This window comes from Vicugna pacos, chromosome 16 (assembly GCF_048564905.1).
Source record: "Vicugna pacos chromosome 16, VicPac4, whole genome shotgun sequence".
Taxonomy (NCBI): Eukaryota; Metazoa; Chordata; class Mammalia; order Artiodactyla; family Camelidae; genus Vicugna; species Vicugna pacos.
This window is the reverse complement of record NC_133002.1, coordinates 44,432,878-44,451,387: the sequence shown is the minus strand read 5'-3', so window position 1 is coordinate 44,451,387 and position 18,510 is coordinate 44,432,878. Positions and strand designations below refer to the sequence as shown.

Genomic DNA, 18,510 nt, shown 5'->3' with positions numbered 1-18,510 from the left:
GAAAAAGGGGTGAGAATTTAAGGGGCAAGTCATAAAGAAGAGACTGAGCGAGTAGAGAAGCGGAGCAAACGCAAAAGAGGAAACGGGGAGGAGGGAAAGAGAGTGACAGGAACCTTGACCAAGGAAGAGAGTGACTAAACTCTCCCCCGACTGGAGGAAGGGACGCCCAGAGCGGGGATCTGCTGCTTTAAGGACAGCCCCGCCCCCGGCGTGACGCCACAGAAGGCCCGCCCGCGATTGGCTGCGGCCGGAGGGCGGGATGGGGTTGCTAGGAGCGAAGGGGATCCGGCGGGCCCCGGCCGCCTGGAGCGCGGAGCCCCGGGAACGGAGCCGGGGTTAGCGGCGCTGCTGGAAGATGGCGAGCGACTGGGACGCGCGGCCGCCCTGGCGGTCTGGGCGCCTCCCGCTGTTGCTGTGTCTGCTGCTGCTAAGGAGCCCGGCCCGGGCAGCGCACATCAAGAAGGCGGAGGCGACGACGACGACGACGAGCGCGGGCACCGAGGCGGACGAGGGTCAATTCGACCGCTACTACCACGGAGAGGAGCTGGGCTTGGCGCTGAAGGAGGCGGCGGCGGCGGGGCCCCCGGGCCTGGCCCGCCTCTTCAGCATCGGCAACTCGGTGGAGGGCCGGCCCTTGTGGGTGCTGCGCCTCACGGCCGGCCTGGGGCCGCCGCCTCCTGACGGCAACGCGGGGCCCGACGCTGCGGGGCCGCTTCTGCCCGGCCGGCCGCAGGTGAAGCTGGTGGGCAACATGCACGGCGACGAGACCGTGTCCCGCCAGGTGCTCATCTACCTGGCCCGCGAGCTGGCTGCTGGCTACCGCCGTGGGGACCCGCGCCTGGTCCGCCTGCTCAACACCACCGACGTGTACTTGCTGCCCAGCCTCAACCCCGACGGCTTCGAGCGCGCCCATGAGGGCGACTGCGGCCTCAGCGACAGCGGCCCTCCCGGGGCCAGCGGCCGGGACAACAGTCGGGGCCGCGACCTCAACCGCAGCTTCCCGGATCAGTTCAGCACCGGCGAGCCCCCGTCCCTGGACGACGTGCCCGAGGTGCGCGCCCTCATCGACTGGATCCGCAGGAACAAGTGAGTGGCGCCCTCCCTCCACCACCCCCAACTCCATCCGCGCGAGCCTCCTGGGGCAGAGGCTGGGTCCAGCGCTCAGTAGGCGCTCACAGTGCTTCCAGGCCTAAGGGACGAGGGGAGTGAGGACGGATGGCAACACCCAGTAACGAGGACAGGGCCCAGTCCGTTTAGCCTCCTGTCCCGCTAATTGCCCGAGAAGCACTGCCTACAGGCTGTCATTTGTTCAAAGGATGCAGAGAGCGCTGTTTGGCTGGAGGGGACACTCCTTTCTGGCATTCTGGTTCCTGTTCTCACAGGACCGTAGAATATGGGCAATGGAAGAGACCTTAAGGATGACCTAGGTCAGCTCACTCATTTTATAAATAGGCTGACAATATTGCGGTTGTCTTATTACTATAGGGACTGTGCTAAGGCCTTTTCTTGGACTGCATGATCTCAGTTTATGTTAGCCACAACCTGATGAGATAGATACCATTAACATCCCTGTTTTGCATAAGGGGAAGTCGAGGGTCAGACTGTTTAATTTAGATAGTGTCGAGTGTGATCGGGACTTAAAATTCGGGCAACCTGATTCTTAGCGCTCTTAACAGCCATGGAAGGAGACTGTAGCCTAGAAATGACAGGTCTTCCTCTGCCGGGGTCTTCCTCTTGGTTTTTTGAGAGAAACTGGTTCATTTCCAGGCTGTACCCTCTGACTCAGCTAAGGAGCATGTGGATATGGCTGGAGAACTTGTACAGATCTGGAAACTTCATCTGTGAGCTGCTTCATTTTAGACTCTACGGTTTCTGATGCCATTTGTGCACTTCGTTAGTGGGCCAGGGCCACACTTAATACACATCTTAAGTGTTATTAAGCTCTAAGTGGGATTTAAAAAATTAAAAGAAGCGTGAGGACCTCGAGAAATTGGTGTATAACAAAAGAATATTATGACTAGATATGAGTTATGTTTATATACCCAGTTAACTTTACAGGATTTGTTCCTACTGGCAAAATGCGTGTGGGCTGCAGTAATATGGGTCATCTCTGTGGAAGAGGTAGAACTTGAACTGAATGTTTCAAGATGGGTGGGATTTTCTGCAAAAAGGAGGAGGAGAAGAAAAAGGAAGAGGGAACTTACTCCAGATGGAACAATGTCTGAAGTGAGCATGCACCTCTTCCCTTTTTCAAGCATCAGCTTTGCCAGCATATCCCCGTTTTTCTGTCTTTGTAAGGCTTGTGAAGCAATTTATCTTGATTTGAAGAAGCTCTCTATAGTGACAGAAAAGATGAAAGTAATAATGAACAAAGAACTTTCTCTGTGGGACTTGGAATCATCTCTTCTACAAGGTTTCGTGATGATTCCAGGGTATGTAGCAGACCTTGAAAAATTCATGGGCATTATGACAATTCTAGATTCTATTTATCTCCCACCTCTCACTTTACTCCTCCTTTTAAGATCCCTCATAGATATTAATTCAACATACACTTTCTGGAAAGATTTTTCTTTTAAAGATAACAGTGTCAGGACCTCTGATCATTTACATAATAAATACAACTTTAACATACAGCTTATTGTCAGAAGCTGTGATGGCCTGGGCCTTTCTGAGATGATGTATCAAATGCACTGTTTGCATTGCTTAAATGACACGTTTAAAATGCTCCATCAGGACCCTGGCAGGGATGTAAATTCTGTGACTAGATTTCTCCCTCTAGTATTGTGCTATGACCAAAAATGAAAATGAGCTTTGTTTTGGTGTAAGTCACCTTGAGACTATACTGAAAGCTTTAAACTTTAAATCTAGAACCAGAAATTCCCTCTACGGATAACTCTTTCCTATCACCAGTATTTAACGATTGTATGTTATTGTCTGGGCTAATTAGTTCAATGATAGGAGCTGGTGAAAATGTTAAAAGCTCACCTGTGTCAGTTGGTATTACACAGAAAGTCATTCTGTGTTGTGGCTAGGGACTACCCTAATCGTACCCTCCCACTTTTCAAATGTAACCCTAATTCGGAAAGGGAAAGTAAGTGACTATATAAGGTGAAAATTACATTCATCTGTTCTCAATCTTAAAAACCTCAAGATGCATATTATTTAATGATGAATCAATAACAGAGGACACTGATATGTGAATAAAGTAAAAAACAAGTACACATACAATTTGAGATTAATTCCTAAATATAGAGTCACCATTATGGATGGGAAATTTAAAAACTGCAAGCATCAGTCTGTATGGGGAAATTACCTTTTTCAGTGTATTTTGGGAAATAAATCATTTGAATAATTTCTTGATATCCTGTTTACCCAGCTGTATTAGAAATAAATTTTTGTTGTTATTTTGGATATGTAAAATTGTAAGACTTATTTCCTCTTGCTTTGGAAAGTGAAGTTTATTTTCTTTGTTTCACTTTATACTTCATCCATTAGATGATTTTGTACTATTGATAGTTGACATATATGCTTAGGAAAATATACAAGATTTTAATTCCATCATTAAAATATTTTATAGTTTACTTGACCCTCATATTTTTGGCACACTACTTTAATTAAATATACCTGCTTAGACTTTAATAGGAAATTAGCATATAAATGATTTTATGGGTATGTTTGTGAAAAGCATTATCGTATTGTTGGGGTAGATATACATCTACAATTTCCTGAAATCTTTAGAATTTAGTTTATCAGACATCAAGTTTTCTTAATTTTTTAAAGTTATTTATAGGGTGATCTGGGGAGCATGATAGAGTTAACTTAGAGATTGACTTTTTAATATCTATAGACTGTTTATAATTTTTTATAATATATTTAGCAGTTACTTTAAATCTTATGCAAGGAATGATATATGATATTGAAACCAAGTGTGAGAAACACTTAAGAGAATTGATTTGAATAGAAACCATAAAATACCTTTCAAATAAAATTGGATTGATATGCAAAATTGGTTTGACAAAGACTTGAAAGCAGTAATCTTACAGCCACTGTAATAGATGTCACTTTCTTTGGAAATCATCCTTATAAGAGTGGCATTGGTACTTTTAAAACTATGGGAGTGGAGTAAAGAAAATTTAATAATTGAATTTTATCATTCAAGTAGATTGCAGATATTTCATTACTTTTGTTAGGCCATTTTAATAGCATTTCTGAAAAGTGTTGCAAGAACTGTCAAACAGTGAAAAAAACAGCATTTAGTAGAGAATCTTGGAATTTAAATTTTTAATTGAAAATATACAGTTAAAGTAGCATGCTTCACTTATTTGGAATATTTAGTCACCCATTTTTTTTTTTCATTAGAATGTAAGTGCCATGAGGGCGTTTTTTTGTATTTGTTTCTTCACTGTTGTTCCTTAGTGCCTGGAACTCAATCTTCCAGTTGACACTCAAGAAAATTTGTTGCTGAATGGATTGCCTAAACTGGGCTGGCCTTCTTGTAACTTTCCCAAAGTCAGTGCAGGGGTAAAAAGTACATAAATTATTTTAGGCATAGAAACCAGAGAGTAAATTGTTAATACCTTGCTGTGGAGGAGGGATGGATAAGGTGGAGTTAGAATGTTAGAATATACACTTAGTTTTTGTTTCTGTATCATTCTATCTGGCAGTGGAAATGGGGAGGAGAATGATGGTCTGTAGGGTAGTGATTCCGTAAGCAGGGTGCTAGATATCTCCAGTTGTGCTGGGAGATGTCACATTTAATTCTCGTAATAGCCCTCGGAAGCAGGTGGCATTCCCATTTTTCATATGAGAGAAACTGGAGTTCAATGAATTTAGAGGCAGCAACTTTCTGATCATGCTACTAGTGAGGAACATGTCTTGGAAACCAAATGTTCTTACCCACATTTTCCTGGTTTCAGAGCCTATGTCATTGCCACTACACCAAATGGCATCCTCCTCTGGTGTCTGGAAGTGTATTAACTATAATTATGTTAGTTGTTAACTAGTCTCCTTTCATAGTCTATTCTTGTATTTAATCACTGTCTTTATCAGCTAAATTCTGTCTTCTGATGAGCAGATTCTGTATTACAAGTAATTTTCATTGTGTGACCTCCTCTGGAAGTACTGATCAGACTTAAAACACCTTTCAAATTAAACATATTATAGACTTAATTTTCTTCCAAGCATGTAGAAAGAAGTGTTGTGTATCAACCCCCTTTAGATTTCTGTATGTCAGTTTATTTCAACCACAGAAAGGGAGAAGTGAAAAATCCATTTTTCAGGTACAAAGAGAAAAGTGTTTAATCTCCACTCACAGTAGTGGTTTGAACTGTTACATGAGGGGAAAATGTATAAATAGGACTTGAGCATGCTTTTGCCTTTAGCTTTTACCATAAAAGGCATTCTTCAGTATTTTTATATCTATAAATTTGACCAAATTGTAAATGGGTTCACTTAAAAGTAAAAAACATTAAAAAATTAACACGTTTCTTTTATAGAAGCAGCCTGGTCTCCATGTCAGTTTATTTTTAAATGGCACAAGAACCTTGGGCCTAGAAAGAGAGCTGCTTTTACAGTGATGCAATGGAGGACTAGTCTTTTATGTGCTATATTGTTTTTCTCTGAAAGCAGCTCACTGTGTCAGATTTTTCTACCCCTGAATCTTCTTAACTATGGCTTCTCTCTTGAAAATGTGAATTTAGTGTATTTCAAGCTAGAATGAGGCAAAACACATCCTGTTTTAAGTTAAACTCTGTATCTTAAAAATTCTTCTTGAACAGTAATATAAAAAGCATGAAACTTATTAACCTAACTTGTGTATTCAACAAATATTTATTTATGTAAGCCAGGCCTTCTATGAAATTAACACATTATAAAATACAATTAGATTGAACTATATGAAGTTGTCATTTTTGTCAGTCAAAATATGGTTGAATATTGGCAAGTTCATATTGTTCATTGAATTTAGAATTCCCTGAAAAGATGTCTCCTAAAACATTATACTGTATTATTCAGCTATTTTTTCAACAATAGGAAAATTCCTTAAAGTTACTTGAAGTTAACTTGAATTATAATAACTGAAATTTGTTGACTTGATAATACTTTCCATTTTCTCTTTTTATTGTTGGTCTGCTTATAACAGCTGCTAGAGTTGTCTTCTAGGTCTCAAGAGAAATATCTGAGTTCATTTATGAAAGATGTAGAATTTTGAAATACATGTTTTATGTGCCTTTTATAAAGTGATATGTGATTTGGCTGTGTTTTCAAAGGTTTGTACTTTCTGGAAATCTGCATGGTGGCTCAGTGGTAGCAAGTTACCCTTTTGATGATTCTCCAGAACATAAGGCCACTGGAATCTATAGTAAAACATCAGATGATGAAGTATTTAAATACTTGGCAAAAGCCTATGCTTCAAACCACCCCATAATGAAAACTGGTGCACCTCACTGTCCCGGAGATGAAGATGAGACTTTCAAAGACGGGATCACAAATGGTGCGCATTGGTATGATGTGGAAGGTATGTAAAGCCCTGAATTTGCTACATTGTACCCCTTGTTCATTTAGCTTTTTTAGTATATATACTTTGGGTGGAAAGAGGAAACTTTGAAGAATTCTAATTTTTTTTTTATTTTGAAGTTTTCAAACCCACAGTAAAATTGAAAGAAAACTACATGGGCACCTATAAATCCTTCATTTAAATTCACCAACTGTTACCTTACCACAGATGTTCCCCACCTCTTACACACACACATTCTCTTTTGCCAAATGACCCAAAAGTAGGTTGCAGATTTCATGACACTTCACCTGTAAGTACCTCCCAAGTATGTAATTTCCCAAGTGCAGTGACATTCTCTTATATAACCATGTACCATTACTGTAACTGAGAAATCAACAGTAATTCAATACTGTCATCCCACATGCTGTTCATAACTCAGATTTCTTCTATTATCCCCCAAATAGCTGTTATAGCCTGTTTTCTTCCAGATCAAATCGAATCAAGGTTTCAGCATTGCATTTGGCTCTTGTGTGTTTTTTTTTAGTTTCCCCAGTCTAGCGCAGTCATACCAGTAATCTCTTTTCTTAATGACGGTGAATCCTTTGAAGACTGCAGGCCATTTGTCCCACAAAACATCCCATAGATTTGTCTCTTTCTTCATGATAAGATTCTCAGGTCAAGATTTCCAGCAAGGCCATTATTTTGATCACATTACCAGGCACATAAAGTCAGGCTGAAGTGGCCAAGTTGGATAGCTTATTTAATGTGATGACCACCACTTCTCTCCATTTTACATAAAGGCACATTTTCATTTTGTATTTTAATCTTTGAGGTGACCGAGGAATGCTGTTTTTTAAAATTGTGGTTGAAAAGAATGTGTGTATATATATATCTCAATCATAAAATTTGCCATTTTAACCATTGTAAAATGTAGAGAATTAAGTGGTATTAATTATATTTACAGTGTTGTACATCTGTGTCCTCACTGTCTGTTTACAAAATTTTTAAAATTGCAAACAGAAACTCAGTAACCATTAAGCAATAACTCCCCATTCTCCCTCCCCCACTGCCCCAGCCACTGATAACTTCTAATTTCCTTTTTATCTCTGTGGGTTTGTGTATTCTAGATATTTCGTATAACTAGAATCATATCTTTGTCCCTCTGTGTCTGGCTCATTTAACTTAGAATAACATTTTCAAGGTCCATTTGCTTTATAGGCTGTATCAGAACTTCATTCCTTTTTATGGCTAAGAAATATTCCATTGTATGTGTATACTTCATTTCATTTATCCAGTCATCTGTTGTTTCCACCTTTTGGCTACTATGAATAATGCTGCTCTGAATGTTGGTGTACAAGTATCTATTTGAGTCATTTTCAGGTCTTCTGGGTATATTCTCAGGATTGGAATTGCTGGGTCATATGGTAATTCTATATTTAGGTTTTGAGGAACCACCAAACTGTTTACACCGTGGCTGCACCACTTTACATTCCCACCAGCAACTTCTTGTGGAAAGCTATATTTAAAAGAATTGTTAAAATAAGCTTGAACTGTTTACCTTTTACATGCTATAAAAACAGTTACTGTTCTTTTTAAACTTTCGGTACCCTTTCATTAATAACTTTTGGATTTTGGATAGTCTTAGTTTAATGAAGAGTAAGAAGAAGGAACAAGTCAATCCATGGAAATATTGGCACAAACTTTTTATCTTCTTAGAATCTGCCCATGGTGAATGCCTTAGGGTCTTCCTGTACCTTTTTATTGGTAATCACATTATAAAGTATTTTATGACATTTCTCTTAATGTGCCTTCATTTAAATATTTGAATTAATTTTTGACTTTTTATGTCAAGCCATGTCTGCCCAAATTGAGTGCTAAGTTTGAGGACTTGATACTTTCTAGAGTTTTCTGGTTCTCCTATAGTTTCTACTGGTGTTTCTAATATGTAACAAATGGTTTGAAATAGAAGGGGGTTTGAATTATTTAGAAGCCACACTTTCTGCCCATAACAATTAGAGGTGATTTGAAAATGATAAAATTTTTTTTTGTAGATAAGGGAAGTACTTTAATGTTTAATCTCATTTCAGTCTTCAGCAAATATATGTAATAAAACCTGATTTCATGAAAGAGTGGTTTTGTGATATAGTTAAGTTTCTTCGTTATTTGAGATCTTACTTAAAATAACGGATTAAAAATAATTTATTTTTCCTTTTTGGAGAAAGTTGCAAAAGGCTGGAAAGTAATTTCTAATTGACAGTTGATTAAGGAAGGTAAATATATGTTACACTATTTTTTTTTTTTTAAAGTGTGTTTCCTTCACAGTAAGATTATTTGGTTAAGCCAGGCAACAGGTTTTTCTGAGTCTTCTAATATCTGAAGGAGCTAAATTTTACTGCTGCCATTACTATTATTTTTATGAGCATCAACATCTCTCCTATTTTAGCTGGATGGTCAGACATGTTTTGTGTTATTTCTACAATAATTAGCTTTTCTCTTACTATCTCAGCAATATCGAGCAGTTACAGTAGTTTCAACACGGAAATTCATTGTTTACCTTATGCTGGACTGCAGTGAGTAAGATGTTGTGAAACCTTGTGACTAGGCATACATTCAGACCCGGATGTCCTGGAGCAGTTTTACTGACACTTTATGTGACGTACTTAGAAATTCTAGCTCAAAGAATTACAGACTTTCAGAGTTGAAATTGAATGTATTGATCTAGTCCAACCCTTTTGCTTTATAGGAAATCAGGGCCTGAGGGAAGAAATAACTTGTGTGAATCATTCATTCGTATACAAATATTTGCTGAGCACATGCCACATCCCATACACTGTATTAAGTGATGGAGATACAGTGTGAACAAAACAGAAACAATTCCTGCTGTCAGGGATCAGACAGTGTATTAGGAGTGGGGGACGTGAGGTGATCTGGACCCCACCACCTTCACCTTCAGGGCCATATCTAGCGGCCTACGTGGATGGCCTTCTCTTGGTATCCGTCTAGCGAATGACTCTCCTAATAAGGTCTGAATTGTCGTGCTCTTCTGCTAAAGCCTGTTATTGTGAGAGCCTAAGCTGAACTTATTCATGGAGTGAGCCTTCTTCTGTTTTTTTTTTTTGTTTGTGTTTTGTTTTTTAAGACCACAAGTGTGCTGATTTGTATGCCTTTTGTTTACCACTCTTTATTATTTTCTTTCTTCAGGGTTTTGAAGACATTATAAAAATCATCTGATGGTCTAGTATGTTTATTCCAAAGCAAACTTAATGAAACTGAATTCTAGTTTCCATCAGCTTTTAAGAATTGCCCTCTTTCAATTTACAGAAATTTTTAAAAGGATGAGAAATCCAGATCGCCTATGATTAAAATTATATGATTAAAGGTCACAGTTTTGTATAACTGTTAGAAATTTTCTTGGGCGTAAGTTTGTTATACTTTCTTTTCCTGTAGATGTATGGACTCTGGAAGGCAGTGTAATGTAGAGGCTAAGAGGAGAGCTTTGAAATCCTGCTTCTCTGGGTTTGAATCCCAGCTCTGCCATTGACTGGGTGTGTGTGTGTGTGTGTGTCTCAGAGACACAAGTTTAACTTGTGCAATATATCTGTCTGTCTTTCTCATTCTCTTTCTCTGTCTCTGAGACACACACACACACACACACACACACACACACACACACACCCCACCCCCACCCCCCAGTCAATCTCAATTTCCAGGTTTATAAAATGAAGTTAAATACTGTCTACCTCATAGGATTATGAGGCCCAAGCAAGAATGTACGTAAAACACAGCCTGCCCCTGGCCCCAGGCAGCGTGGCTGATTGTCTCTGCTAGAATTATAACTTCATAAAAGCAGGGACTTTGTTTTATTCAGTTTTCAGTTTCCAGCACATAGAACCATGTCTGATGTATAGAAGGTAAGCAATAAGTCTTTTTTTGAATTTTTGAACAGATGAATTCCAAGCATCTGAAAAATGAGTACATAGTTATTTAAAATCTTAGGCAGATGAGCTTAATAGATAATCTTACAAAAATTTATAAATATATTCTTCCTAATTTTGCTCCTACACAGAGAAAAATAAGTTTTATCTTATTGGTAGGTCCTAGATCAGTGTTTTCCAAACTTTTATTTTTTATGATGACCTACAATATAAAATATCTTTCGGTCACTTATGTATGTTTCATATATGCGTGTATATACAACTGAAACAATTTTATGAAACAGTACTTACCTTTGTAATGTATTCTGTTATTGTCTTTTCTAGTCTCTGCTATTTCATTAAACAAAAGAAAAGCTTGTCTGAACTTACTAATATATCTTACAACCCACCTAGTGGATCATGACCTGCTGTTTAACAGAACCTTGTTTTGGGTCACTTTGTGGCAAATTGACTTATTTTCAAATTCTAAGTAGAAACAAAACAGCTTCAAGTTTTCTTGTGAAAATCTGCTATGTAGGCTTTTTATTTTGTCCTGTCTTGTTTATGTATCAGTCATTTCCAGTGAGGACTGAGCTATAAATATTTATCTCAGATGATCTACTCTTAGATTGCTTTATTATATGAATGTGTATTGAGATAGGAAATTCATTAGAAATATAGTTGTCAGGCCTACGTGTTGCTCAAGTGAGCCCATGCATTCTATGGTTCCCTAAAACAGCTGCCGTAAGACATTAATACTTACATTGTTTTAAACCACTGCTAACTTGGGGCTGAGTCAAACTGCTAATTATGAATTTTTTTCTCTTCTGGAAGAAGAAGAAAATGTTCTGTGGATTTATCAGACTTTCTTCCCTCTCCTTTTATGCTATGGGAAGAGAGCTATGAAATGTGACCAAATAGCATATAGTGTAACTAATTCAGGTTTTTTTGGGTGTGAATCTAAACTCATTTGATCATGTGGGTAACCATTCTGTTCCTAAAATGGAGGTCAGTCTGAGCAGCACTAATGTGCTCTAAATATTGAAGTAGATTGCTGACAAAAAGGAAAGAACATGGGAGAAATAATTACCGAACAGTTGTGAATAGCACAAAAGGTTATATTTGGTCCAAAAATGGACTGAAAAGCTTATTCTTGAGGAGCATTTTCTGTGTCACTAAACTGGGCATTATGTTTCATCCTTATGACACAAGAAAATTGGAATCTATATAAAATAAAAAATAGAATCAGTTGGGTAGTACATAACTGAAAAAAATATAATATCTGATATTAAGAAATAGGCAAACCCATAAATACAGTAGGAGATTTTAAACATGCCTGTCTCAGTAATTGTTAGATCATGAAGACAAAAAGATCAGTAAGGACCCAGAGGATTTAAATAACATAAACCAATCTGGTGTAATGAATATGTACAAAATACTGTCTCCATATCTAATTTTCCTGCAGAGTCTGCTTATTAATCTAGAGTATAAATAATAAGTGATTTACCATTGGTCACCACTTAATGAAGATATGTCTAGTTCTATTAGTGCTTGTGTTATTTGTTTTGAAAGTTGTATGTTAAAAACAAAGTAGCAAATGTACAAAAATTTAAAGCATTTTTATAACTTTGCTTGCTTGTTTAACATTTTAATAGGTTCAAGTCTAAACTTCTTAGCATGACACTAAAGCTCCCACAGTCTGACTCAAGCCTACATTTCTAGTCTTCTCTCCCACCTCTCACCTTCCACTGAACTGCTTGTCCTTCCTGCAAAACATGAACCTTCACATATTGGACTATTCTCTGTTTGGAATGTTTTTCTCCAGTTCAGCTGTAACCTTCTGGAAACCTCCTCTATAGTAACTTGTCATTCTCTTGCCTTCCTAGAGCTTTTTGTTTGACATCGGTGTAATGTGTATCTACTTCTGTTGTTTGTATTTTGTGTCTCCTGCTGGAGCATGGATTCTTTGATAATAAGGACAGTGTGGTGGTATTCATTTTGGAGTTATCTTTATACAGAATGCTCTGGCAGGGAAAGAGTCCTAGAGGAAGAGAGACTTAGGGAGGTTTTTTACAATTACTTAGAGTGAGGTCTTTTTGGAGATAAGGGCTTTATCTGGAGGGATGCTGTGGGAATGAAAAGGGAGTATGAGATATATAGGAAATTTTGCAAGAAGAATTGTGGATTGACCATCAAGTTAGATAGTAGAACAGAGTGTTAAGAAAAGGACCCAAAGATAAAACTTTGAATTTTTGAGCCTGGGTAAGTAAGAATGATAATGGAAATTGGGAAAAAACTAATTGGAGGGGTGTGTGTGTGTGTTTTCTCTTTAGATGGGAGGGAAGTGAAAATTGGAGGTGGTACTTGATGTACTAGTTGCAAGTACCCAATGTACAGTTGGGAGATAGGCTCTGGAGCTTGGGAAAGAGGTCAAGATGATAAAGAGATTTAGGAGTTATGAGACGTGTGGAAAGCATATGGCAGTGTACATGGTTTTGAAAGTTGAATTAATATTGTTTCCTGGCATAATTTAATTTCTTGGAGCCAGAAATCCAACTAGAAAAAAATGTGTGTATATATATATATATATATATATATGAACAGATGGGTGCTTTTTCATCTCCAAAGTGAATGTACTTCTGGCACTTTGTACTGGGTTGTTTTCTTTAAGGAATGCTGACAGTTTAGATATTCTCAGCCTGTTCATATTTTAAGAATACTATTGATAATCAAATATTCATTAGTAAAGGGCTTTTGATCTTATCTGATCTTGCACATTAAGGAGCTGGTTGGATCTCTTTTCTTCCTTTTCCTTTCCCTCTCTCTCTCAATCCAAGTGCCACCTAATTTAAAAGGAAAACAAAAAGGTAAAATGATACTCAAACAGAATGTTTGCTTCTACTTAAGTCATGAGTTTGCTTTAATGAACTAAAATGTAGCCTCATGTAAAATCTGACCTTTAGGAGCAGTGTGGTGTATACTTTGTAATATAATAATAGACTTACGGGAATGTTGAGAACTAAACACTACTTTAGGGTTTGGCCACTGAATCTTCAGATACAATATCTAAAAATTGGATGTGCTTTTTTTTTTTTTAAACTAAGGTGGTAGAGAATGAGAAAATGCTTGAAGGAAAAAAAAAAAAGGAAAATGCAGTGCAAATAGCTGTGTGAGAGATAGTGTTAACCAAGTTAGACAAAACTGAAAACAAATGCAGGACTGTGTAATTTAGTTTAACTTTGTAGAAGCATATCATTAGCAAATATATATTCAGTGGGAGTGGTGAAGGAAATAGGTTTTCATAAGATAAGTTGCTCAGAATACAAAGACCAAGTTCAGTTAAGATTTAGTGAAAGTAAACTTGAATTTAAAGACCATCAATATGGGACAATTTTTTTCAAAGGCAACCTCTGTTTTTTCCATTTATTTGTCCCAGAAGTTCCACTTAAAATTTTTTATGAGCATCATGTTCATTAACTTTTAAAAATATCTCAAGAAGTGCAAAATTATGACTTAATAACTCACTATCCATAAATTATTCACAGAAGTCAGAGTTGTGAGGACTTCTCACTATTGTTTGAAGTAATTTTATTAAAGAAATAACAGTAAGCTGCAAATTTATATATAGAGTGGAAATTGCCTATCTATATTTATGTATTCTAAAATGCTTTTCCTAATGAAAAAAATACATGGCAGTTTTTTTCTGTAAAAGATTTATAGGATTCTTGTATAAAACAGTTTGATACTTTATAGTTGGCCTTGTGAGGAAAGTTTAAAAAAAAACCTGCTATGTTTAAGTTTTAACATCGAAGCATTGATTATATTTTTTCCCATTAGCTTTCTGTGTAAGACATGAGTGAATCGTTAGTGTCCCATCTTTGAATGAATAGTTGAATTTATTTAAGTGCTCTCCACCTCCTTAAAGCTAGATCTCTCTAGTGAAAACAGTAGTAGGGACTGTTTCCATGATAAAAATGAATTGAATATCTTAAAGCATATGAAGATTATGTGTGAGACAAATGGATTAACGTAGTTGAATGAGTATGAGTAGATCCTTGGATGAGAAGATTTAGCTACCCATAACTAGTAGTATTGATCGCAATTTGTTGTGGTGCTGGACAGATTCCTAATGGTTATTAGTCATTCTTTAATGTTGGTAAAGGAATGAAAACATTGTAGGTTTCACAATACATTGCATTCATTTTTTTCTGAGCATGGAAAACTCTGGATTGGTAAATAGGCTTCAAAGTAAAATGTATACCATTTGTCTTTTTTTGCCAATTCCCCTTGGAAATAGAGGAAATAGTCTAAGTCAGTGGTTTTGAAACGGGGTATGTGTGGGGAGGAGGAAGAGACTGGTTAGTTAGGATACCTTTAAGGAAATAAATTTCCAAATCTTCCATACCTGCTCTTTCCTAAAATTGTTCTGCCTAAGATGCTGGCTGTGGAGGCTCAATCCCATATCCTCTTCTCTCACTTAACTGAAGATAGGTGTACTTTCCTACTCACTTGAATCATACTGTGGTATGCTGACTCAAAGTTTAACAAACTTCCAGGGCACCAAAAACAAAAGGGACAATTTGGTGATTACTTTAATGGTACCATAAAAGCATCACTCAAACTTCTCACTAAAAGGTATAGTTTCAGTAATTAGTACCTGTTAGGTTTATTATTTATCAAAACCTATAATAAAACTGTGCCTTTACTGATAAATTGTATACCAATAGTTATTATAATAATATAATCTAGAAGACAAAAATTTAATAGTGCATCAAGTTTATTGGAATTTAGATACACATATTATACATATTATAAATTGAAGTATTATAGGATGATCAATAAAGGACTTTCAAGCACACAAGTGTATCCCATTCAAATAATCAGTGGAGCAAGTGGAATGGAAATAAAAGTTCAAGTGGAAAAAGAAGATGTACAATTACTCCTGTTGAAAAAGAGTATATTCATGCAGGTTTTAAATAAATGATTCTAGTAATCAAATCTCTATAGTATTTTTATTTATTTGGATTCACCTAAAATAATAACATTTAGAGTTTTATTTAAAAATATAAAAATTTACATTATGCAAGGAATTACATTGCAACTGTTTAAATTTAAGATGGAAACTTTTAGATATCAACTTTAAAATGTGTGGAGTGTTGTATAATTTTTCAAAATTATTTTACTATGAATAAAAAAGTTTGAAGGTCATTAGTTTAGATAGCCCCCTAAGTGACTAGTGGATGTTAAAGGTTTGCTTACTTACGATTTTTAATAAGTAGAGTAAATAGCAGGTCCTTTATACTATTAGTAAAGTGCTTTATGGCTTTGAGCTATGCCTATAGTGAATGTTTCACTTCTCAAATTAACATTTTCTTTGACTGGTTAAAGACAATGTTCTGAAATCAGACATTTTATCCTTAAGTCTGTGTTGAGGCACATAACATATCAGCTTAACAAAATAAACTAATGTCTTAAGTGAATCTGGCAGTAGCTGCAGCTGTCAGTAATGTCAGATCTATCTGTAGATCAGTGTTCTCCCTCACGGTGAACTCTAGCTTTGTGTAAGCAGGTTTACTGTTAAGGAAAAAAAATCAAGAAAACGAATCTGAACTAGCTACTTAACTAAGATAACTTATACAGTCTTTGACATTTAGTAGTGGAAAAATAAGTGTGAAGCTTAGCACAGATGGCAAATAATGCCTATTTGTGGCATCTCACAAAAAAAAATTCTTCAGTTATTCATAACTCAGTTAACATCGCCATTTATTTCCGGGTTTTTAGATGATTTTTTAGAAGTAATTTTAAACTAAAACTTGAAGCTGGTTAATAAAGACTTTTCGATACTCTAAAGTTAGGATAGCTTTATCATTTTTGTCTTGTGAAATAAGTTAGTTTGCTACACTTCTGACATTGATTGACTTATGAGTTTAGAAAGACGTAGATTAAGGTGTATATCACAGCTCACTAATTGCCTTCTGGGAATGGCTCCTTATTATAGACTCAGAGGAATGTGCCTTACTGTTACGAGATTTCATCAAGACAAGGATATTTTGTAGGTAGTTTTCTGTAATTGATTTCTATATAATTCCATCATGTCAAAGAACATATTTTGTATTTCAGTTCTTTTGAATATGTTGTTTGTTTTGTGACCCAGGATATGGTCTGTCTTGGTGAATGTTCTGCATGTACTTGAAAAGAATGTGTTCTGCTGTTGTTGGGTGTAATGTACTGTAAATGTCACTTAGATATAGTTGGTGTTTTTCAATTCTTGTCTGTCCTTTGCTGATCTTCTGTCTACTTGTTCTGTTGATTACTGAGAAAGGAATGTTGAAGTCTGCAACTATGATTGTGGATTTGTTTGTTTCTTCTTTTAGTACTATTAGTTTTTGTTTCATGTATTTTAAAGTTCTCTTGTTAGGTGGCACATGTAGGATTTGTTATATTGTCTTGGTCAATAGACTTTTTTATTATTCTGTTATATCCCTCTTTATACCTGCACTTTTCCTTGCTCTGAAGTCTACTTTATTTGATATTAAAACAGCCATTCCATCTTTCTTTTGATTTGTTTGCATAGTATATCTTTTTCCATTCTTTTACTTTTAACTTATTAATACCATTATATTTAAAGAAAGCATATAGTTGGGTCTTGTTTTTTGATTCAGTTTGATAGTTTCTTTTAGTTGGTGCATGTACACCATTTACATTGAATATAACTGTTGATATGTTTGGATTAAGGTATACCTTTTTAGTATTTTTGTTTGTCCCTCAGTTTTTTATTCCATTGCTTCCTCTTTCCTGACTTCTGTTACATTGTTTGGATGTTTATTATATCATTTTAACTATAGTTTTTTTTACTATATCTCTTTGTAAAGTTTGTTTTGGTAGTTGCTCTTTACATTTTGTATGTAAAATTACAATTTACATACTTAACTCTTCATAGTTCTACCTAGAAGTAATATTTTACCACTTCAAGAATGTACATATCTTACCTCTACACTCTTTACCCTTCCCTACTTTATGTTGTAGTTTTATTATATGTATTACATATATATACATTATATGTATATTATATGGATTATATACATATACATTAAAAACCACACCAGACTGTGTTATAATTTTTGCTTTCAACTGATACACATATTTTTGAAAACTTAAGAGGAGAAAAATAGTTTATTATATTTACCCATTTTGTTTTTTTACCATTTACCATTCTGTTTTTTTCATTCCTGGAGTTCCAGGTTTTTCTCTGGTATCATGTCTCTTCTGCCTGATGAACTTTCTCTAGCATTTCTTTTAAAGCATATCTGCTTGTGGTAGTTAGCTTTTCTTCACTGAGAATATCTGTTTTTGCCTTCATTCCTGAAGGATATTTTCCCTGCATTTAAAACTCTTGAGTTCTGGATTGACTGTTTTTTTTTTTTTTAAATATTTTGTGCCATTGTCTTCTGGCCTCATGGCTTCTGATGAGAAATTCAGTCCTTTAAATTGTTTCCCTATATAAATGTGTCATTTTTCTCTGACTACTTTCAAGATTTTTTCCTTTGTCTTTGATGAATTTCTTTGAGTTATCCTGTTTGAGATTTTTTGAGCTTCTTGAAATACAAGTTTATGCCTTTTGCCAAATTTGGTAAGTTTTTAGCCATTATTTCTTCAACTTTTTTTTTTCAGCATGGCACTGTTTTTCCTCTCCTCTGAGACTCCAGTGGCAAGAATGTTAGACATTTTGGTACTGCTCCTAAAACTGTTTTTTCTCTATTATCCAGATTAGATGATATCTATTTATTTATTTTCAAATTAACTCTCATTTTATTTGTCATTTCCATTCTTCTATTGAATTCATCCAGTAAATTTAAACTTTGAGGTTATTATATTTTTTACTTCTGAAATTTCCATTTTATTCTTTTTTACATCTTCTGTTTGTTTCTTTTATTTCATTTCAAGACTATCTAACCTTACTTCCTCAAAACATGGCTATAATAATTGCTTTAAGGTTAGTCTGATAATTCCAACATCTGGGTCATCTTGAGGTAAGTGTGTATGGGTTATTTTTCCCATGCAAGTTGTTGACATTTTCCTAGTTCTTCAAATGTCAAATAATTT

General features: G+C 36.3%; 1 protein-coding gene across 3 annotated transcripts in view; it reads left to right on the top strand.

Moving 5' to 3' along the window:
• Positions 1 to 269: 269 nt before the first annotated feature.
• The window catches only part of CPD (carboxypeptidase D), a 58,922-nt gene continuing 40,681 nt past the window's right edge, over positions 270 to 18,510 (top strand). For all 3 annotated transcript variants that reach the window (XM_072939101.1, XM_072939100.1, XM_031685865.2), the window contains exons 1-2: positions 270 to 1,086; positions 6,267 to 6,514. In XM_072939101.1, coding sequence (XP_072795202.1) covers positions 356 to 1,086; positions 6,267 to 6,514 — 979 coding nt within the window. In that variant the 5' untranslated portion in view covers positions 270 to 355. The remainder of the gene's footprint in view (positions 1,087 to 6,266; positions 6,515 to 18,510) is intronic.